Source organism: Heterodontus francisci, chromosome 30 (assembly GCF_036365525.1).
Source record: "Heterodontus francisci isolate sHetFra1 chromosome 30, sHetFra1.hap1, whole genome shotgun sequence".
Classification (NCBI taxonomy): domain Eukaryota; kingdom Metazoa; phylum Chordata; class Chondrichthyes; order Heterodontiformes; family Heterodontidae; genus Heterodontus; species Heterodontus francisci.
In genome coordinates this window covers 54,933,360-54,956,957 of record NC_090400.1, presented here as the reverse complement: position 1 = coordinate 54,956,957, position 23,598 = coordinate 54,933,360, and the positions used below count along the sequence as shown (strand labels likewise).

General features: G+C 41.1%; 2 protein-coding genes across 6 annotated transcripts in view; one reads left to right on the top strand and one right to left on the bottom strand.

Annotated features, from left to right (window-relative positions):
- Window positions 1-436: 436 nt before the first annotated feature.
- Window positions 437-23,246, bottom strand: prr11 (proline rich 11). Of its 3 annotated transcripts, none has more exons than XM_068010692.1 (11): window positions 23,134-23,246; window positions 18,486-18,639; window positions 14,172-14,325; window positions 12,340-12,471; window positions 9,607-9,855; window positions 8,379-8,477; window positions 8,204-8,302; window positions 7,670-7,776; window positions 6,418-6,480; window positions 4,987-5,080; window positions 437-3,651 (listed from the first exon to the last, which is right to left on the bottom strand). In XM_068010692.1, exons 2-11 carry the CDS (start codon window positions 18,635-18,637, stop codon window positions 3,580-3,582), a joined length of 1,221 nt encoding a protein of 406 aa, XP_067866793.1. In that variant the 5' UTR covers window positions 18,638-18,639; window positions 23,134-23,246; the 3' UTR covers window positions 437-3,579. The 3 variants fall into 3 exon arrangements, with proteins under 3 accessions (XP_067866793.1, XP_067866792.1, XP_067866794.1); XM_068010691.1 differs by lacking the exon at window positions 23,134-23,246 and adding an exon at window positions 22,334-22,434; XM_068010693.1 differs by lacking the exon at window positions 23,134-23,246 and adding an exon at window positions 18,736-18,756.
- Window positions 22,746-23,598, top strand: part of LOC137346809 (spindle and kinetochore-associated protein 2-like) — a 54,955-nt gene continuing 54,102 nt past the window's right edge. The window contains exon 1 of one of the 3 annotated variants that reach the window (XM_068010694.1): window positions 22,746-22,849. In XM_068010694.1, the coding sequence (XP_067866795.1) occupies window positions 22,817-22,849 (33 nt within the window). In that variant the 5' untranslated portion in view covers window positions 22,746-22,816. Of the gene's footprint in view, window positions 22,850-23,124; window positions 23,149-23,598 lie in introns of those variants that run through there. The other 2 variants (XM_068010695.1, XM_068010696.1) reach the window with 2 other exon arrangements.

Here is a 23,598-nt window from a genome sequence, read left to right as displayed (position 1 = left end):
CATTCACAATGCACCAGCAAGCCCACTATCTCATCCTCCCTATTTGACCGAAAATTCACTCAGTGATTACACATCTACAAGAACAATCTACCTTTGCTTAATTCAATGAGCCCAGAACAAACAATGAATATGAGGCAGTCATTGTGAAATTCCTTTGTTCAATAGATATCCTGCAGGAAAACAGGATGGCCAGTGCATTTGTGCACATGTTCTCTGGTCATCTGTCCTTGGTCAAGGATTCGGAGAGAAAAACTATTTAGCCAATTGGTACTTCCCCAATATTGCATTTTGTTTTTTAAAAAGACGAGTGATCAGAACTTTAGCTCTATATTTGATCAAAAAAGGAATTACTATACAAGTGTTTAGTTTTTTATTAAATAACATAAAAAGCACATATAATGCATTGGAAGGGTATGGCCAAGACTCAAAATGCATTATTACATAGAGAGGAATAAAAAAAGGCCATCAATACAAAAAATACTTTAAAGTTAAAAATTGATTTTTAAAAACTATTTTAACATTACAACAATGGGACTAGTGCAACCGTCAATACAAGTTTGATTTAGTTGGTTGATTTTACAATAAATTTACTGATTATGCCCACAAGCAACACTTCTATATTCTACTATATAAATAAAAGTGCAAATTTTAGTCGAAGATCTTTGCAAGATCATTTTGGTAACAGCCATTCTCAAGGAATTTTTTTTTTTGTTCAAAATGCTCCATTATATGAGAAAAAAAAAAGGTACAGTTTTTTGGTTCGACTGCCTCTGTTGCTTTTCACCCTATACTGTGGTGTCTTCAGGGTCATTTCCAGGGGGTCAGAAGGCATACACTCTCACTGTTTTTAGTTAAATGAGTCCAAGATGTATAGGGTTGCTCCCAACCATTGATATGAGTGCAGTAGTGCACCCATTGAATCGACAATTCAAAAAAAATGCTTCTCCCTCCCCTCACCCCTGTAGAAAGAGTATTTTGAACAGATTAAACACCCTGAATTTCCTACACAAATTAAGTTTTAGTGGCATACAGCAGATAAGCCAGAAATAGGAATTAAAATAATGCATGAACAGTTTGTTTTCCCAAACTTAGAAAGCACTTCAGGCTTGATGACAATTCCCTTTTTTTACAATCTTTTAAAATCAACACACAGGAAATGACATTGGATAAACAGTGACTGTTATTGAGTATACCAAGCTGTGTGTGGTCAAGACATTATGTAACTAGTACTTACATCATTAAAATTTAACACTACTATTAAATTGATCAAACATCTCCGACTTCTAACCCACACAAATCCCATTTAGAATCTCAGTTTTGAGACCTGTGAGTAATGAAATCCCCACAAACTGCTCCAAATCATGAGCTCTCTTCATGGCCAGTGAAGGATCACATGGAAAATTAGATCACAATGGTGGTGAAAGTAAAGCTTTTGTTTGTAATTTGAAGACATTTGTTCTTTTTATACAGTTTGCCTAACTACAAAGAAAAACACCATTTTCATGGTGCTATTAGACAGAGAAATGCAAGATTTTAACTGTTTTCATATTAACGGAGACAGGTAACAGACCTTTGAGATTTCACATAATTTGGCAGAGCTAGTTACAGCTTTTCAAGCAGCTGTCAAAATATGCTCTTGTAAAAGGTAAAAATGTTTTTTGGACGATTAATAACTGGAAACAATACATTGGTCTTGAAGTTTCCCCATACTTTCACAGCTCTTTCTGATTCAGACTCTAAAGTATGTGCAGTTGTTAAAAAGGAAAACAAAACTTGTTGCAGAGTAGTACTCATCTGGAGATGGGTTGTAGGTAATGCTTATATTTGTTAGGATTACTGGATTATGGCAATCACCCTCCCATTGACCAGATGTGCACAGATCAAGGGCTGGTCCAGAGTTCCAACTTGTATCCATTTACTGTGCAATGAAAGGTCAATTGCCACTCAGACAGCAAAGGCAGTCATTCAATTCCCAGCACTGGGAAAAACAGAAAATGCCATATGGACTTTTAAGATATCATTTAACTTTATCCTGACTACCTTGGAATAGAGTAATCATTTACCTCACCCCATAAAAAAAACACTCTGTGGAGGTTATACAGTTAGTCACTAGTTGGTGTTCACTTTTTAAAAAAAAAGAAAATTTGCAGCTGCATCCGGAAGCTCACAACTGTTTCACACAAGAGAACCTGAATCAGGAAAAGCTTGTCACCAGGAAAGTCAACATTTCAGTCCCTAAGTTGAGGTTATGAAAACAGGGTTAAATTTTTTTAAAGTACATTTTAAAATTATAGGTATGTATGTCCATCGGTAGTAAACCACAGCAACCAGATAGGTCAGAGCAGGACAGGAGAGAGCGAGAGCAAAAAAAGGAGAGAACGAGCCAGTGTTAGTTCTAACACAAAACATTTTGGGTACAAGTTTACTTTCCATTGACTGAAGTAAAGCTGAATATCCAGTTCTTTGAAATATGCATCCAACTGCATCATGTAAGTAGCCTGGTTGCTGTAAACATGCACTGTGAACATCTGCCAGCTTTGAAAAAAAAAGGGTGAAGTGCAGAGATACAAAAGGTACCAATATATTTCAGATCATGCACAGAGCTGTGCGTTTATATATTACAGTAAATTTAAATTGCTTCCTCTAAATATGTTGCAATTAGCCAGAGTAGAAACTATTAAAAATTTGTGATCCAGATTACTTAATTCCCATCACATAAATTGTTTGCATTTTTCACCTATTAGCTGACACTGCAAGTAATGAAAACTTTTGCAGAATCTGCAATGCTGTAAAGTGCTATTGCTAAGAGATTTTGCAGTGTATAATCTGTACTACTGTGGTCCACTCAGGTTCATGTTGGATCAAAAGACCAAGTACCACATTCTATCAGCCCCAATAAATTGCGTAAATCAAACTTCAGGGAAACAGGCTACAGATGAAAACAGTTGTTTCAAGAATTACATTTTTTCCCTAGTGGTCAAGGGAATTATCTCTAGAGTTTAATATTTAAAAAGGTGTAGGATAATCACAGTTAATTGAAAAGAACAGGAAAACCAACAGGGCTGGAAAAATGGATACGAAGAGTTGAGCTTTTTTGCATTCTTAAACTGCAATTTAAAAATGTCAAAGCAGAACTGTGTAAAGTTAACAGTATCACAGGCCAGGCAATTAATGGCTACAGTATAAATGTAGATTCAATGCTGAAATATAGCTATTCATCAAAAAGAAACAATGAAAGCACTTGACTTTTTGCCTTGTGGTTTAAAATTGGCTTAATTCTCTTTCCTAGTCTCGAGCTGCAGATTTACACTCTGGGAGGATAGTGCACACAACGCAATTAGGTTAACAGTATCAATTAATCATAGGAGTCCGACAATGCACATATCACAGCTATGCTGGTTGAACATGAATAGTTACCAAATATAATGGAAAGCACAGCATACTCACCTTCAGACAGAGAGTCCATTCATCTGCACATTATGTATAATGAGATTTACATATGATTTTTATATGCATATACAAAAACACAAAACATTAAAATTCTTCCATTTTAAAACTTAAAAAGTATTGCGAGGAAAGTTAGTGTGCATTTTGTTCATCAAAGCTGGTGTTCGGAGAGAAGCAACAAGGAGGACTTTTAGGATGAGCCATCTGAAACACAGCAGAAAGCTTGTTAAATCAAACTGTCCATATTTCAAAGGATCTGTTACAATCAGGCATCACTTTTTACTCTTCACAAATCAAACAAATATTGGTTTCTTTTAGTCTAGAGATTCCCTAATATTTTTTGCCAAGCCCCCGCTTTGGAGATTTGGAGCAGGGACCCTCAAGTGCTAACGCCATTATTAAATTATTTCTCAATTCAAGATGATGCCAAGCAAGCAACAACACAGAATCCAAGCACAACTAAAGAAACTTTCCAGAAAGAAAAAGACTGAGCAGTAAAGTATTTTTGCAGCAGAGACAAATTTTTAAAAGAAGGTTTATTTATCTACATTCTATAAACATCATGGGCACCCAAGGATTTCACTGCAGGGGCAAAACAAAAAGAAAGCTTCACAGTGCTGCAGAGCTTGGGACAAAGAACATTTTAACAGATGTTTATGCAGATTGGGGGTGGGGGGGGGGAAAAAAAAAAAAGAGGAGAAAAAGGGGCAACAACTTGCTGCTATTTATTTGTTTATGGCAGCACGGGACTGAGGGCTCGTGAACATTTCGAAAAAGAGATTTATGTCGCACAGCGGTACAGATCAGTAGGCACTGTCTTTCTTTCTATAAACTGAAACTGGGGGGTATTGAAATTTCCCACGAGCTGGCATTGTTTGCTGGGTACGCAGGGGTTTGGAGTGAGTGGAATCAGGAATTAGCCTGAAAGAGTTGCAGGCAGTGCCACAGCGCCACCAATGGAGAAAATACATCTTGCAGCCATTATTCATGAGTTCCCTCCTTGCAACCCACTGCATCCCCAGCACCCCAATAACCCTGTCACAACCCTAGTTGGGAACTTCTTGTTCAGCTAGATGGAACATTGAATAGCTAAGCCACACAGGCTAGACATGACCAGTTTAAGCCAAGGCTGTTGAGTTAGCAGATTCCAGCACTGGGGTGGTGGACAAACAGAAGAGGCTGGTCACTAACCAGTAACACCTGGTTTAAGAGTGTAGATAGGGATGTTTTGGCGAGGTAAGCATTTGGCTCATCTGTGATGCCCTGGCAGAAGAACAGCTGATCGACAATCACCCTCTAGCCTCTTACATGAAGTGTGGCTTCTTGGAAGGGGACCAAAAAGCAATCATAGAACTATAGTCCAGCAAGCACTCAATTCCTTCGGGGAAAAATTTGGAAGAACAAAAGGAAATAAATTTTTCTTGTGTTCTGGGGAAAACCAGATTATTTTGCAAAGGTCAAAAAAAGTTGCAAAGTAAATTATCTATGGGGTTGGTGGAGGAACATTACAAAGCAATTGAACTGCTTCCCCGAAATTACCTCAAATTTACGTCTTAGCGCTTGTGTCATAACTGGCGTTAGTCCTGTCCCAGTGTCCCTGTTCTCCTTATAGAGAGGTGTTCCACCAGGACTCCTGCAACCAAACATTTCATAGGACAATTAATTGTAGTATTCAACATCTTTCTAAATCACAAGCTTCCATCGTTCAAGACAGCTATTTCTGGCATCAACTGCTTTACAGAACAAGGTTCTAATTAATTCTAGGTTTTGAACAGTTTTAATAAATGATGAATCTTGTTTAGCAGTAAAAATTCACAGCAGTTTAATTTTTGTTTCTGGTTCAGCCATTGATGAGTGTAGGTTTTTTTAAAAAAACTTTCTTCAGGCCCAGCAATTTAAATCTCGATCCTGCCAAAATGATTTGGATTGGCACCTTGCTGCCTCTTGGGAAGGTAAGGGAGTAGAAAGGGAGTGATGAAAATAACTGCAGGTGAGGGGAGACTTTAAAGTGAAAAAGCTTCCCAATGATTCAGGTAGTAAAATATGTCTAGATATGCCAGAGACTCCTAGATGGTTGAGCTAGCTGATCCAAGCAAGAGTGGCAGTAGAGTGTTACAGTTTGATGGAGGTGGGGTAGTGGTGAAAGACTTAAACAAGTTTCCCTCAATAATTATCCAGTGATACCCTACTGGGAAGTACACATGTAGAATTTGGGGGTAAACAGGATCAGACTTGACAGTGATGTTCACCTGCAGTCTAGCAGCTTGCCAACGTGCACCACCTAGGATCATGAAGTAACATGGTCATGAACTTGGATGGCAACCAGCACAATTGGAACCGTACTCCAAGAAGGAGTAAATGTCTTCAGCGATGAGGAGAGGAGAAAGGGAAGATAATTTTCCAGTGTATGAATCAACTGCCTAATACAGAGCAGTACATTGGTGCACTGCGCCACCAGATCATCACAACACTCTTCTGCTGAGTTTGTAATGTGCAACTATAACAAATGGAACAGAAGCCACTTCATTACTTTTTAAGTAAGTTAGATAGGACAGACTGAAATGGATATGCTTCATTATGGCTTGTTTAAAAAAAAACAATTTAAATGTGAATAATGATATTTATTAGCTTGACAAGGTAGCTGCTTAGAGGATATTTCCTCTCTTGGGAGCAGTTTCAGATTAAGGAGTCTCCCATTTAAGATGGAAATGAGGAGCAATTTCTTCTAAGGGTTGTGAATCTTTGAAATTCTCTACCCCAGACAGCTGTGGAGGTTGGGTCATTGAATATATTCCAGGCTGAGTTAGACAGATTTTTGATCTCCAAGGGAGTCAAGGGTCTTTAGGGGGCAGGCAGGAAAGTAGAGTTGAGACCACAGTCAGATCAGCCATGATCTTACTGAATGGCAGAGCAGGCTCAAGGGGCCGAATTGGCTACACCTGCTCCTATTTCTCATATTCTTAATATTACCTTTCTATAGCTACTTTCTTTAGACGTTGCCGAAGATCCACTACAGGTTTATTTGGAGTGATTCTAAAAAATAAAATCCAAAAAGTGAAGTTATAATTAGCCATTTTTTCAGTTCGATACTGTCTTCAAGTTTAGTACTACATGCTCTGTATATTATGCAGATGCCATAATTAGACAGTTAGCTTTTTAAAAAAAATATATAAAAAGGACACTGTACATTCTGTTGGCAAGATTTGAACTAATAATGTCTTTCACTTCTGGCTCTGCTCAGTCAATCTGAATACTAATCAGTAACAACTGTGGAAAAGTTCAAAGCTTAGAATACCAAATCTTCCTGGCAAAATAAAGATTATGCAGAAGTGTTCAAATTATTTACTTTGAAAACAGAGGTGGATTTTAATTAGAATTAGGTAAAAGCATTGTTATAGTTCGAGCAAGTCTTGTAAAAGCTTGGCTCAATAAACTCCTTGCTGATAGGGGGTCCTGAATACTAACAATTTCTCAAAACAATATCATCCTATTCAGGTTTAATAACATCCTCAAAAAATATGAATAGAACGATATTGTTTTGAAGAATTGTTCACTCTCAGGGCTGGCAATTCAAGGACTGATAAAGATTCTTGTCCGAGTCAGGTGATTTGGCTTCAAATCTCACTCCAGGGGCTTGAGTAAATAATCTAGGTTGACACTTCCAGTGTAACACAGGGGAGTGCTGCACTGTCAGAGGTGCCATATTCTGGATGAGACATTAAACAGAGGCCCCGTCTGCTCTCTCGGTTGGATGCAAAAGATCCCATTACACTAATCAAAGAGCAGGGGCATTTTCCCCAGTATCATGGCCAATATTTATCCCCCAACTAACATCACAAACAGATTGGCTGGTCATTATCACATTGCTGTTGTGGGATCTTTGTGTGAAAATGAGCTGCCATGTTTCCTACATTTACAATAGTGACTATATTTCAAATGTATTTCATTGGTTATAAAATGTTATGATAAACCGAAGTCATGAAAGGCACTATACAAATTAATGCCTTTATTTTTTCTATTCTTTCCACAAATGTGATTAACATTTAGAATTAAAAATGGGTTTAAAACTAAAAGGTTTTTTCCCCACCAGCTTAAAAAAATTGCAGATAAATGATTATACCAAAATACTACATACAATTAAAACTATTCTGTAATCTGTTTATTTTCTTGTGCTGTTTAGAGTTCACACAATCATAGTCACTAAAGGACCTTGTAGGCTTACATCATTTTTGTTGGTTTCTGCAGTTGGTTAGCTTTTGCCTGCAGATTAAAGCCTTGTAGATCAGAGATTGTGACTAAAGGAAACCTTTTCTTTCCTGGTATATCCATCTGTGAACAAAGTACGAATCACAGTACTTCAGACAATAATAGTTAAAAATGACACTAATGTTCACAGCTGAATTTCCAGGCACATTTATGATTAGTAATATCAAAAGCTTATTACATGTCCTGTGCAAACAGTTTTTAAAAAAAAAAGATATACAGCAAATTCTGAAGTAAAAAATCTTCCTGTCAAATTAAATAACATTCCTTTCACGATATGGCAACCTAGAGATAAATGTAGCCATAATTTGTTCATATTTGTGGTTTAAAATGGCTAGTTAAAGCTTGGAATAAACATTTTGTGTGTGTTAGTTTAATATATAAGCAATGCAGCAACGGGACTAATCACTCATGATAACTATCCTGTTCCTTCAGGTGAAATTGAGAATTCCAGAAAGATTTGCTTAAAATGAAAGGTTTGTACAGTATTCACCTTTGGCTCTTCCAACTTGTTCTGGGTCTTCCTCAGTTTCACTTCAAGTAAATCCTTTACTGTCACAGATAGTGGTCCATCCATCCTCTCAGGAACAGTCTATGAATACCACATAAAGCATTACACAGCTTACTCCATACTAATGAAACAAATAGCCTTTTGGAGTAACACTAACCTTTTTTATTTCTAATTTATCTGCAGGCCTCTTCAGCTTTACTTTAAGCAAATCTTTCATAGTTATGGACGGCAGTCTACCCATTTCCTCAGAGACAGTCTGCCGAATACAATAAGAGCCAGCAATAAAGTGTCTGCAAGTCACAATGTTTTATTTTATTTAAAAATGATCTATTTCTTAAGATTATACCCCAGATTAATGCTGTTGTGGATAATGCTCTCAGAAATTAGAATGACATTTATTGGCTAGATGGCAAGTAATAGATACTAGAGTAAACTTTAGCATTGGTGAAAGTGAATAAGAATGAAAGTCAGGAGTGAGAGTTAGATTTTCCTAGCGTACAAGGAAAATGTTCTTAATTTTACAAGATGAAGGGAGTAAAGACAGAAGGTGATCTTTTCCTTTAAAAATCGCCCACAGTAATTTGTCACCAGCAGCTCTAAGGAGGACAAGCAACCCATAATTCACTAAAGTTCAGTTGGTCTCCCAATGTGTTCCAAATGTCTAATGTTCCATCTGTTTGCTGTTCCAAAGCATCGGCATGAGAATGGCACGCTCAATCTGTCCCATCATTTTATTTCTCAGAGAAACCTCACAGAATTTTTCTTGCTCCTAACTCCCTCGTATAATGGGAAATGCTGTGGCCTCCTTTACCCAACTTGATCCATCTTTAGTCAAGAATGGAATGGAACAGGATTTGAATCTGGATGAATGTTGGCCAGGAAATAATGAGGACCCGCCACTCTTCAAATTACGCTATTGGATACTTTACAGATGGATTAGGGCCTCAGCTCAACATCTCATTCAAAAAAGACAACACCTCTAATAAAGCGGCACTCCCTCTGTTACTGCACTGAAGGGTCATCCTGAACCCATGAAGAGAGGCAAGAATACCAACAAAGCCAAGTTGGCACTCTGCAGGTATGGATTTGTCCAAGTTCAGGCATCTGTGAGGCTGCCTCATCCTGCATTTGTGATTTGATTCAAGTATTTAACTTATGCAGCTATCTACATCACATTGACATCTAGCCAAAATGCAAAATTCATTAAGGATCAACAAACCTGAGGTCTCTCAAAATTTTTTTTTTTTTTTTTTTTAAAGTGTTGTGGAATTATTTGAAAACAAACATTAATTATAAGAATGTAAGTCATATTTTAATCAATGTTTAAAAAAATCAAATAACTTTGAAATATTGCAAAGCAATTCCACAGCTTGGCACACACTCACTTGCAAAGATTTTTCACTCTTAGTCTTTCGCTGAATCTTCTGTACAAAAACAGAGGGAGGAGGTAGTGGAGGAGGGGGTGGTGGAGGAGGAGGAGGAGGAGGAGGAGGAGGGGCTCCAACTGGTTCTGGCAGCATGGTACGACTAATGATTGGCTGGACTGGCCATACTGGTATTTTTGTAGGACCTGGGGAGAAATCGACATACTTTCGACAGCAACATGTTTCAGCAGCTTTTGCATTATTAGACTCCTGCAAAAGATAGGAGGGCAGAATTCAAGAACAGCTGACAAGATTTAAAACTACAGACATTCTCATTAATACAAAAGTTGCGCCTTACTGTGTAACACAGTAAATTTTTCCATTATGTGTATTCAGTGCAGATTATTCCTAAATAAATGAAGGATTTTTCCAAATTAAAAAAACAAGGAATTGTGCAACTGGAACTATCTTGGAGGAGAAAGGAAATCTCTCAATTTGGGGATTCAATATGCTCAGCAGTCCGAGTCATAGTACCACTTTCGCATTGATGTGCTCTCAAAACCTCTTTGGACTTGAGCTCACATTCATGCATGGTTTACACATGCTCGTCACTAACCCTGCCCATGTGCATAACACTATAATTTACCTGTATTATAACCTGTAAATTTATAGACAGTTCCCATTGACCTTCAATCAGATCATAGATACAGATTGTGAAGAGATACACTCCACAAGTAACTGGTTCCCATGCAGAACTACTGCCATTAACAAATTTCTGCATACATGAATGCAATCAATTCTTCATCCAACTTAAAATCTATCCACTAACCCCACAGGAGTTTATCTTATTGCATAGCCTACTGTGTGGCAGCTTATTTATTTTTGAAAGTCATGATATACATTGGCAGAAGTAGATAGTTTGCCAATCTAGTAACTTTCTCAACAAATTCAACCAGATTACAGACAAGATTTTTTCCCCCCAGAAGTCACGCTAAGTGTATCTAATAACTCCTTCTCTGTCAAGGTGGTCATATTATATATCTATAATAATCCCAACATGCCTACTACAGAAGTCATGATAATGGGCATGTAATTCCTGAGTTTTGACATATACTTTTTCAATAACGGCTCCCACTTTTTTTGAGCTCTCTTGGATTAATGTAACGAAGATCAATGGTTTGATCCATTTTGAGAACCCCTTATTCCATCCCAGACTATACAATTATTCATTTTAACACTTCCAACTTTAGCATCAACCTTACAATGTACATTGGTAACTTAGCATCGCCTACTGTAGGGAATACTGATGCAAAGTAGCCACTTAAAACCTCTGCCATTTCCTGGGAACCTGAATCTGTTCTTGTGAATCATTCAATGGCCTTATGCAGTTCTAGTTAGTGAAAGTTCAGAACATTATCTAACATCTATAAACCAATAATGCAGAACATTTACTTCAAGGTAAAGGGACATTTCAAATGGCAAAATGTTTCTCTTCACTGTATATGCATTGGCCACATGCTGTGAATAAAAGGATAAGTCAGACAACCTCAACAGGTAGATTTTCAAATTGACAGTCATTATTTACTCCACTAGGTGGTGGTTTACTCCAAAAATCAGTGATCTAGGATGAATGAGTGTGCAGTTGAGCCAGTTATCTTGTTCACATATTCTGGTTTTCCACAAAGTATTTTCAACTTATCCATTTCCTAAAACATGGATCACATTCACTCAAAATCTTTCTCCCCTCAAATTATAATAGATTCAACTCATTATCCCCTCTTCATAGCTCAGTTTGTCATCCTCCAGATTCTTTCTGCTGCTTCTACATCTTTTCACAAGCATGGATACCACAACTAAACAGAATACCACTTATCTCACCAATTCATCTCTTACCCATTTTTATACCAGTATTCATGTAATTCTTAGCATTCAAATTTAATTCGCAATTTATCTACTCACTTTGTCAAGTCTTTGCAGGTAATTAAAATACATTCTTTGATTCCAATAAAAATCTTGCTTTCTCACTTAAATCGGCATCATCCACTAATAAACACCATTTCCAATAACCTTTCAGTAAGACCATTTATTTATAAATATTACACAATAGCTCACATGTCCAATTAGAGCTACTACAGTTGACTGCTTCTCTTGGTTTCCTATTATTCAGCCAATTTATATACATCTTCTAGTTCAGTTTTACTCATTAAATAGGCTTACTTACTACCTGTCTGAAAAATAAGACTGTTGTTTCCACTAAAGAATGAAAAGCTAAAATTCCAAGAATTGTATTCCTTGACGATTTTTTAAAAAAGTTGGAAGGTAATCCTTACATTGTAGTCAGAACACAGTCTTTAAATGAAGCAAGAAATCTCAATCACAACTTCCTTTACCTATACCTTAATTTCCATGAACATACTCTTATTTGACCCTGTTGGCTTAGGAGTTTTTTGTTCATCGCATTTCCAAATTCTTCAGGTCAGTGGTTTCTATAATGAAAAGCTATTCTGTGCCCACCCGAAGTTCTTAATATTTGCAACAAATGATTATTTAGCACTGAAACATTGGTGATCTGAATTGTGGGAATTCTCTACTCAGTCCAATAAATTTGGATGGTGCTTGTCAGATTGCCTACGTAATTTCACCCAACATAAGAATTCCAACAACTAGCAAGTAGAAGCATTTTGTATTTTTCTTTTAAACTGTGGATACAGTACGGACAAAAGAAACATATCCTGATAAAGATAATGTATTTACCAGGTTTACATTGACGATTTCTCGCAATTGTGTTAGTTTCATCTCAAGTGCCTCAATGTGTTGCCGCAGCGCATTCAGCTCTCTCAAATAAACACGAGAAGGAAATAGAGTGTCCTTCACTACTACTAATCCCTGTAAACACAAAAGAAACAAAATCATCAGCAAAGCAATAGGATTTGATTGTCAATTAACCAACTCTTCCATCTCCTGGTTTATTTCATAAAGGCAGCATGTATCTGAGCCACAGATCAAAAAGGTCCCGGGTTTTAGTCTCAATGTAATGAATTAACTGTTTGCAATCAAATGGCAGCAAGGCAATACAACTGGCTTAATTGTAGCAATTTGGGATTGGGATGGTGGGGTGGTGGCAAGATGAGGGTAAAAAAGCCAGGATTTCCACTCAATTAGAATCCAGCAACCCCTGATAGAAAGTGCACGTTTGTCAATGCCAAGTGAAAACAGGATTGGGTTTGGCTGCGATTCCCATATATTTTACCAGCCTGTCAACATTCATCATTGAGGTTTGCACATGAAAAATGACCACCTGGACATATCTTCAAGGCACCCAAATCTTGCAGTACCTTAATTTAACAGGCATCGGGGGAGGTGGGGTGGGGAAGATAGAAGAAACCAAAACAGAGAATAGAGAAAAGAGCAGACATAAAAAGGAATTTATTCTTTCCATCACAGTTTTAAGCTTTTAAGATAAAACTAATTACATTCCTCTTTGGTGAAGAAGAGCTTTCAATCTCAGCCAAATGAGCTGCAAGAGAACTAGGAATTTTGCTGCACTCAAGAACATTTTTGGGTGGGTTGAATGAAGACAAGTATACCTCACCCACAAATTATTAAACACAGGGCAAACTGATCATCCAAGATGTTGCTCCTGGATAAAAATATTGATGTCTCACCTAACAACCTGTGTTCTTTCCAACATCTCAATACTGTGTGTGTTCTCTTGCCTCTGTACCATTTGTCACAAACCTCTTCCACCCCTACTCCCACCTGCACTCATTCTGAAAATCTCTACCCTCTCCTGTATGTTTTCCGTTGTGTCTATGTGCATCTCATATGTTCTAGAACTTTTAAAAAAGGCTCGCGAATACAAGATCTAAAATGTATCTGCTTGCAGGTGGAGATCTGAGGAGAAACTATTGAGGAGGTGAGTAATCAGCATATTAAAAGAGGAACTGGGGTTTGGATATGGGAGGGGGAGATAGGGGAAGGTGTTCTGCCAGGATCAAGCCTTGAAGGGACTTTTACCCCAGATCATGCTTGTTCATGTACAGTGGATTGGTATTGGCTCATACGTGAACTGCCAGAGTACACATGGATGATAGAAGGAAGAAAGTCTTCATAGAAGCAGGGGTCTGGGTCAGCAAGTCATGGAGACTGAACAGTGCCCTAGTTGGGAAGGAGTAAGCAGAATCCCAAAGCTGGAGAAGAATAATTTTGTGAAGCTGTGGAATTTAGTGTATTCTTCCCTCGCAGCCAAACAGCCTGTTAACACTCACTGTTGAGGAGCACATCAACAGCTACTTGGGAGAGGTAGCCAAGGGTACTCAGACCAAAACAGCAAGGAATCATTTTGAGGTAGGGAATTTGCAAGAATTTTTCTTCCTCCCAGATTCCAATTTACCAGAATACAAACTAAAACTGACCAAACAATTCTAAAATGTGAATCGGAAAAACAATCCTTTTTAAGATGTCGAAGTAGAGAATTATAGTCAACTCATCCAATTTATTGGACAGAGATAATTACACAACTGGCTGTGGAAAATCAAAATAACCTGTAGCATGTGAATTGGAGAAGATCTGATTTGCACTTATACCTGCCTAATGCTGTTCAGCCACCAGCTGTACATGGAGGAAACCACAGCCTTAAGAGGATTCAGCATATTCTTCACATTCACTAAAGAAATGAGCCTGACAGGAACTGGCTCATGCAGGAAGGAATTGCTGTTAGACACTGGCGTATCCTTCTTCCTGGATTTAAAACAAAAATAAATGTAAGCGAACTACATGCATCCTACAAACTATCCACAAAGTGGGAACAAACAAACATCAAATAATTTATTTGTATCAAGTATTAGTAGGCAAGTCTTGTGAAATGCTGCATGCTGTCAGACAAATTCAGTTAAATTAGGACAGAACGAACTTGCATTTAGGTAGTGCCTTTCACAACCTCAGGATGCCCAAAGCGCTTCACAACCAACGAAGTAGATTAAATCATGGTCACTGTTGTAAATGTAGGAAATGCAATAGCCAATTGTTACACAGCAAAATACCAGAACCAGCAATGAGATAAGTGATCGGCTAACCTTTTTTAAAAAAGGGACAAATGACAGCCAGGATTTCCCTGCTATTCTTCATGTTATGCTGTGGGTTCTTTAACATCCAATCGAGAGGGCAATTGGGGATCAGTTTGATGCTTCTGCTAACAGTGCAGTAGTCCCTCAGTACTGCACTGAAGTGTCAGCCTAGATTATGTCCCCAGCTCCTTCAGCCACCATGCAACAACCAATGAGCTAATGACCTAAACTAGTTAACAGTGATTCCCAATGTGGATCTGAGCCATTCAAATCAGGCAAGTCCCAAGCAGAGCAGTGGGAGGGCCACTGCAATTAGCAACAGTGCTGAGCACAAGAGCTAATTGCCACCATGGGGACAGTGGCGTAGTGGCAATGTTACTGGAGTAGTAATCCAAAAATCTTAATGCCCTGGGGACAGGAGTTCAAATCCCACCTTGTCAGCTGGTGGAATTTAAATTTATTTAATTAATAAATCTGGAATTGAAGGCTACTCAGTAATGGTGATCATGAAACTACCAGATTGTCATAAAAACCTACCTACTTCATAATGCCCTTTAGGGAAGGAAATCTACTGTCCTTACCTGGTCTGGTCTGCACTGCATGTGACTCCAGACCCACAGCAATGTGGTTGACTCTGAAATGGCTGAGCAAGCCACTCAGTTGTACCAAACCTCTGCAGAAAAGTCGAAGAACAAAAAAACTGGACGGACCACCTGACATCAGCCTAGGCACCAGAAACGACAATGGCACAACCTGCCTTGTTGACCCTGCAAAGTCCTCCTCACTAACATCTGGGCACTTGTGCCAAAATTGAGAGCACAACAGCCTAACAATCATACCTTACAGCCAATGTCCCAGACATCACCATCCCTGGGTATATCCACTAGAGGTGGCAGCACGGTGGTGTACAGTCAGGAGGGAGTTGTCCTAGGAGTCCTCAACATTGACTCTGGATCCCATGAAGTCTCACGACAGCAGGTCATACATGGCCAAGGAAACCTCCTGCTGATTACTACCTACCGCCCTCCCTCCCTCAGCTGACGAATCTGTGCTCCTCCATGTTGAACACCACTTGGGATAAACATTGAGGGCACACTTCTGGGTGGGGGACTTCAATGCTCATCAGCAAGAGTGGCTTGGTAGCACCACTACTAACTGAGCTGGCAGAGTTCTGAAGGACACAGCTGTCAGAATGGGCCTATGGCAGGTGGTGAGGCAACCAATAAGAGGTAAAATCCTGCCTGACCTCGCCCTCACCAATCTACCTGTCGCAGATGCACCTGTCAATGACAGTATTGATAGGAGTGACCACAGTAATCCTTGTGAAGATGAAGACCCAACTTCACACGGAGAAGACCTTCCATCATGCTGTGTGGCACTATTACTCTGCTAAATGGAATAGATTCAGAACAGATCTAGCAGCTGAAAACTAGGCATCCACGAGGCACTGTGGACCATCAACAGCAGCAGAATTGTATTCACCCACAACTTGCAACCTTAGATATCCCAGCATATCCCTCACTCTACCATTACCATCAAGCCATGGGATCAACCCTGCTTCCACGAGGAGTGCAGGACAGCCTGCCAGGAGCAGCACTAGGCAACCTAAAAATGAGGTGCCAACCTGGTGAAGCTACAACACATGACTCCATGCATGCTAAGCAGCACGTGATGGACAGAATTAAGCAATCCCACAACCAAAGGATCAGATCAAAGCTTAAGCATTTGCAACCATCTTCAGTCAGAAGTGCCAAGTGGATGATCCAGCCCGGCCTCCTCCTGAGGTCCCCAGCAATACAGTCGTCAGCCAATTCGACTCACTTCACATGATAGCAAGAAATGACATTGGATACAGCAAAGGCTACGGGCCCTGACAACATCCTGGCAGTCGTACTGAAGAATAAAAGCAAAATACTGTGGATGCTGGAAATCTGAAATAAAAACAAGAAATGCTGGAACCACTGAGCAGGTCTGGCAGCATCTGTGGAAAGAGAAGCAGAGTTAACGTTTCGGGTCAGTGACCCTTCTTGGGAACTGAAGACTTGTGCTCCAGAACTAGCCGTGCCCCTAGCCAAACTGTTCCAGTACAGCTACAACACTGGCATCTACCTGACAACGTGGAAAATTGTCCAGACACATCCAATCCATAAAAAGCAGGACAAATCCAATCTGGCCAATTACCGCCCCATCAGTCTACTCTCTATCAGCAAAGTGATGGAAGGTGCCATCGACAGTGCGATTAAGTGGCACTTACTCAGCAATAATCTGCTCAGTGATGCTCAGTTAGGGTTCCACCAGGGCCACTCAGCTCCAAAACTCATTACAGCCTTGGACCAAACACGAACAAAAAAAATAGAGCTGAATTCCAGAGGCGAGATGAGAGTGACTGCCCTTGACATCAAGGCAGCATTAGAACGAGTGTGGCATTAAAGAGCCCTAGCAAAATTGAAATAAATGGGAATTGGGGTGAAAGCTCTCCACTGGTTGGAGTCATACCTAGTACAAAGGAAGATTGTTGTGGTTGTTGGAGGCCAAACATCTAAGCCTCAGGATATCACTGCAGGAGAGTTCCTTAGGGTAGTGTCCTAGGCCCAAATATCTTCAGCTGCTTCAATGACCTTCCCCTCCATCATAAGGTCAGAAGTGGGGATGTGCACTGATGATTGCAGAGTGTTCAGTAAACATCGTGACTCCTCAGATACTGAAGCAATCTGTGTCCACATGCAGCAAGACCTGGACAACATTCAGGTTTGGGCTGATACTTGGTAAGTAACATTCGCGCCACACAAGTGCCAGGCAGCCACCATCTCCCCATGACATTTAACATCATTACCATCGTTGAATCCCCCGCCATCAACATCCTGTGGGTTAACACTGACCAGAAACTGAGCTGGACCAGCCATATAAATACTATGGCTACAAGAGCAGGTCAGAGATTGGGAAATCTGTGGTGAGTAACTCACCTCCTGAATCCCCAGAGCCTGTCCACCATCTCCACAAGTCAGGAGTGTGATGGAATTCTCTCCATTTGCCTGGATGAGGGCAGCTCTAACACTCAAGAAGCTCGACACCATCCAGGACAAAGCAGTCCACTTGATTGGTGGCCCATCCACCAACTTAAATATTCACTCCCTTTACCACCGGTGCACATGGCAGCTGTATGTACTATATACAAGATGCACAGCAGCAACTCACCAAGCCTCTTTCAACAGGACCTTTCAAACCCACGACCTCTACCACCTAGAAGAACAAGGGCAGCAGATGCAATGGGACCACCTGCAAGTTCCCCTCCAAATCACACATTGCCCTTACTTGGACCTATATTGCCTTTTTTTCACTGTCACGGAGTCAAAAACCTGGAACTCCCCTCCAAACAGCTCTGTGGGTGTACCTTTACACCACATGGACTACAACAGTTCAAGAAGGCAGCTCACCTCCACCTTCCCAAGGGCAATTAGGAAGGGGCAACAAATGCTGGCTTTGCCAGTGACGCTCACATCCCATGAAAGAATTTAAAAATTGTCTCTCCTGAACAGGATGGACTGTGACTGAGAAAGCCTACTTTGAGATTGGGGTGGGGGAATCGGAAGAAAAATCAAACATCAAATTGTTTAAAAAAAAAACTACCTGTTGGTAAACAAAAAACACCCGAAACCAATTGGAAACCTTTTTTTAAAAGGTTCTAATAACCAGTTCAATACATTTCTTTTGGGGGTGGGCAGAAAGCAAGAAAGGGAACTAATTTCGTTCATTTATAGTATGACTTCTAAAATTATCCACACCACATTCACAGGAAAACCTTGCTAATTAAAGATCAGTCACAGAACTGCTCACCCTGCTGTTTCGGCAGTGGTTGGCTTTGCCTTGCAGACATTCCGTTTGTTTTTTGCCAGCAGACGTCGCTTACTATCATTCCATGCCTTTTCAAGTACTTGCCGTTTTCTCATGATCTTCCATTTCCTGCGACGCTGGTTCAACTTGGGCATAGCTGCAGAACAGAAGTTATAGAATATCAGGCACCGTAGTTAGCTTTAATGCAAAAATCAAATGCCTCAAAACTGGCTACTGTTACAAACCACTCAACTGATCAGTGTTGGTTGATTGACAACGTGGTGATGGGATTTTCAACTTTGTAGACAGCTTTGCAGTAACCACATTCCAGCAGGATTTAGAACTTGGTCACAGCACTGCACAAATCCATTTTGGGATTGAAATGCCTTTCATCATACCTCTTCTATGTATCTCCTCACACCATCTATAACCTTTATCAATGGTGTGCTGAAACAGGCCACCAGCAAGTGCACAGGAGCAACCAGTAAGATCAGTTGTATTTGGTGCCCTGTAACCAAGATGATATCAAATGGTATCCTGGCTAATATTTATCACTCAATTAACACCTAAAAACACAGATTATTCAGTCATTATCACATTACTGTTTGTGGGAGCTTGCCATGTGCAAATTGGCTGCTGTGTTTCCGATCATACCAATGATTAAACTTCAAAAGTACCTTATTAGTTGTAGAGCACTTTGGGATGTCCAGAGGCAATTAAAATCAAGAATACGCAAGAGCCCAGAATTGCAGGAGGGCAGAGATCAGAGGGTTGTGGGGTTGGAGGTGGGGAATGGCGAGGCAATGGCAGGATTTGAAAAGAAGGATGAGAATTTTAAAATACGGAGTTGCTGAACTGGGTGCCAAGGTAGGTCAGCAAACACAGGGGTAAAAGGGGAATGGGATGTGGTGCAAGTTAGGATATAGGCAGTAGAGTTTCGAATAAACTCAAGTTTATGGAGTGTGGAGGATGGGAGGAGGGGCAGGAGAGCATTGGAATTTTCAAATTTGTAGGCAATAAAAAGGGTAAGGTTCAATAGATGAGCTGAGGCAGGGGTGGAGACAGTGATGTTACGGAGGTGGAACACAGTATTCTTCCTTCAGCACTCAAATCAGAATCATAACACAGGAGTCCATTCAGTCCCTCTTGCTCTTTGAAAGTGTTATCCAATTAGTGCAACCCCACCCTGCTCTTTCAATAGCCCTTTCCCTTTAAAAAATTATTAAATCTGCTTCCATTACCATTTCAGGAAGTGCATTCCAGATCATAACTCATTGCGATTTTTTTCCTCGAGTCACCTCTGGTTCTTTTATTTATTTAGAGATACAGCACTGAAACAGGCCCTTTGGCCCACCGAGTCTGTGCCAACCAACAACCACCCATTTATACTAACCCTACAGTAATCCCATATTCCCTACCTACATTAGGGGCAATTTACAACAGCCAATTTACCTATCACCTGCAAGTCTTTGACTGTGGGAGGAAACCGGAGCACCCGGCGAAAACCCACGCGGTCACAGGGAGAACTTGCAAACTCTGCACAGGCAGTACCCAGAATTGAACCCGGGTCCCTGGAGCTGTGAGGCTGCGGTGCTAACCACTGCGCCACTGTGCCGTCAATTACCTTACATCTCTGTCCTCTGGTTACTGACCCTTCTGTTACTGGAAAGGGTTTCTTTTTATTTACTGTTCATGATTATGAATATCTCAATCAGATCGTCCCTTAACTTTCTCTGCTCGATTCTAGATCCTGAAATGGTCCCATGGTGAATTGAAAGGTAAATGCAACATGCTTATCAAGAAAGGAGGGAGAGAGAAAACAGGGAACTACAGGCCTGTTAGCCTGACATTAGTCATTAAGAAAAGTGCTGGAATCCATTATGAAGGAAGCAGTAACAGGGCACTTATAAAATCATAATATGATTTGGCAGTTTTATGAAAGGGAAATAATGCTAAATAAATGTTTTTTTACGGATGTAACTAGTAGGGGGATATACAAGGGAACCAGTGGATGTAGTATATTTGGATTTTCAAAAGGCATTCAATAAGGTGCCACACAAAATGTTGTTGCACAAGATAAGGGCTCATGGGGTTGGGGGCAACATATTAGAGCAGGGAGGTTATGCTGGAACTGTATAAGAACAAAGAAAATTACAGCACAGGAACAGGCCCTTCGTCCCTCCAAGCCTGCGCCGATCCAGATCCTCATTGGTTAGGCCACAACGAGTACTGTGTGCAGTTCTGGTCACCTCATTACAGAAAGGATGTAATTGCATTAGAGAGAGTACAGAGGAGATTTACGAAGAGGTTGCCAGGATTGGAAAAATGCAGCTATGAGGAAAGATTGAATAGGCTAGGGTTGTTCTCCTTGGAATAGAGAATGCTGAGGGCGATCTGATTGAAATGTACAAAATTTTGAGCGGCCTGGATTGAGTGGAGTTGAAGGGTCTATTCACCTTAGCAGAGAGGTCAGTGACGAGGGGGCATAGATTTAAAGTGATTGGTAGAAAAATTAGAGGGGAGATGAGGAAAAACGCTTTCACCCAGAGGGTGGTGGGGGTCTGGAACTCACTGCCTGAAAGGGTAGCTGAGGCAGAGACCCTCAGCTCATTCAAAAGGAGTCTGGATATGCACCACAAGTGCTGTAATCTGCAGGGCTACAGACCAAATGCTGGAAAGTGGGATTAGAATAGGTGGATTGTTTTTCAGCCGGCACACGATGGGCCAAGTGGCCTCTTTCTATGCCTTAAACTTTCTATGATTAGCATGGATGTGAGGATTGGTTAAAGAACAGAAAAAAGAGACTAGGAATAAACAGGTCATTTTCAGGTCTTCAGACTGTTACTACTGGGATACTGCAAGGATCTGGGAAAGTAAGCTATGCAGAGGAAAAAATGGAATCTGCAAAGGGATATAGATAGGTTAATTTGAGTGGGCAAGAAAGTGGCAGAAAGAGACGCAGAGGTTTAGGGAGGAAATTCCAGAGTTTGGGACCGAGATGGCTGAAGGCACAGCTGCCAATGGAGAGAGAAAGGAAGTGAAGGATGCAGAGTAGGAGGTGCAGAGAGATGTGGGAGGGTTGTAGACCTGGGGGTGGTTACAGGGTTAGGGAGGGGCGAGGCCATGGAGGGATTTGGACACTTCAAGAGGCAATGATGTAAAAGTAAAAGACTTGCACTTCTGCAGCACCTTTCATGACCACAGGACCACCCCTCCCACCCTGAAAGCGCTTTAAAGCCCATGAAGTATTGTCATGATTTATAATGTAGGAATCACAGCAGCCAATTTACAGACAGCAAGCTCCCACAAACAACATGGTAATGACCAGATTAGCTGTTTGTAGTGATGTTGAGTGAGGGATAAATATTGGCTAGGACACCAGGGATAACTTTCCTGCTGTTCTCCAAAATAGTGCCATGGGATCTTTCGTCTACCTGAGGGGGCAGTGGGGGGCCACTGTTTAACATCTCATCTGAAAGACGGCACCTCCAACAGTTCAGCACTCCCTCAGTACTGCACTGGGAATGTCAGTCTAATAGAGTAAGTGCTCAAGTTGTGGGTTAGAGTCAAGATGACTAACAGTCTGCGCTAACACAGAAGCAATAAATGACTAACACTACCAAAGATGTTGCAACAACAGAAGATAATAAGTAGAGTTTATTGTCTGAAAGAACAAGAGCAAATTGATAACCACTTGGGCTGGGTTAGCAACCTGCAGTCCCAGACTTCCACTACTTAATAAGCTATTGATGCTAACATGCTTTCTTTTCAAGCAAGTTACTAAATATTAAGGAGTATAAATACCACACGCATAAAGAGAGACAGCCCCGAAAATCTCCACCAATACTCACCTCAACTCAACTGACCAGCGTGACGGAGATTAACGGCGGCGAGAATTTAAAATTAAAAAGCTCGCGCCGACTGCCCAATAGGAACGTGCCTTTCATATGCCACACTTGGGTGCCACTCTCGACCAACCGTGTCGGGCTTCTCAACGTTAAGCCCAGCTGGATTTAACCAATAGCCCAGAACCAGCGCCTTGAGCCCGCTGCGCTCATAGCCAATCCGTGCTGCATCTCATCCTGTTTGCTCCAATGGAACGCCGCGCGTATTCTGACTGTCCAATCAAACGGCGGGCATGCATGCTGTTGTCGTCCTATCGGAAGGTTTATGTGAACCCGCTAAAGGGAAACGGCTAATCCAATCAGGAGGCGATCCTCCGTTCGGTCCAATGGGAATACAGATCTCATGCAGCAACTGTCGAATCAGAAGCCCCGTTTCATCTCATTTAAGAGGCCTTTATCGGTTCGCCTTCGGAATGTAAACTATTCAATATGGAGGCCGCGGTTAACAAGCTGGCAGCAATGGTAAGAGATTTTTTTTGAATTCAAAAAAAATTATTTAATGCTGGAAACCGGTTTTAATCAATAGAAACTTGTTGCTTTGGGTAGAGTAAAACCTCGCGGTCGCGGGAAAAAAGTTTAAAAAAATCTGCGCGCGCGCGGTCGGTGTTTTTTTCGGTTAAAACTTTAATTTGTTTGAAAGCCCGGTCCTGATTTGCATCCGGGAAACTGGGTGCGAAAATGGCGGGAGAGGGATCCTCCACAGGGGTTAGTGGCAGGTTTGACTCCTTTTTTCCGAACAGAATCACCTCAGAATGTCGTATGTGAGTCCCGATTCGCGAAATAGCTGCGATTCTGTGGTAAAACGTGCCGGGGAGCGAGGCGATCTCGGTGTTTGTCGCGCCTGTTCTCCATTTGTCTTCTGCGCCCCCTCCCCCCACTGTTCTCTCTCTTCTCCCCCCCCCCCCCCCCTCGCGCGTCCTGTAGTGAGAGGAACGGCCGCCGCTGGAGCGGGCCGGTTGACGGGTTCGGCAACGTCGCAGCGTGCGCGCCCCCCCCCCCAAAAGGGATGCCGGGGACGCGCGCGCGCCCCCCGCGTGTGTACGCCCCCGCCCGCCGTTAGCCGCCAGTCTGGCGCCCGCTCCCCGCTTGACAGCCGGCCGCTGGGTTGCACGCGTAAATGCGATACGCCTGTTCAAAATGTCGCCCAAATAATTTCATCTTGTTTTCCGATTGGTATAAGAAACGAAACCGACTAGCGAAGACAAATGGGC

Bases quoted from the DNA above. Each gene is read 5' to 3' on its own strand.
- prr11 (XM_068010692.1), bottom strand. From the start codon at position 18,637: ATGCCCAAGTTGAACCAGCGTCGCAGGAAATGGAAGATCATGAGAAAA. The intron at 14,326-18,485 runs GTGAGCAGTTCT...TTTTAAATCCAG, and splicing joins ACCACTGCCGAAACAGCAGG to GAAGAAGGATACGCCAGTGT. The intron at 9,856-12,339 runs GTAAATACATTA...TATCTTTTGCAG, and splicing joins AAATCGTCAATGTAAACCTG to GAGTCTAATAATGCAAAAGC.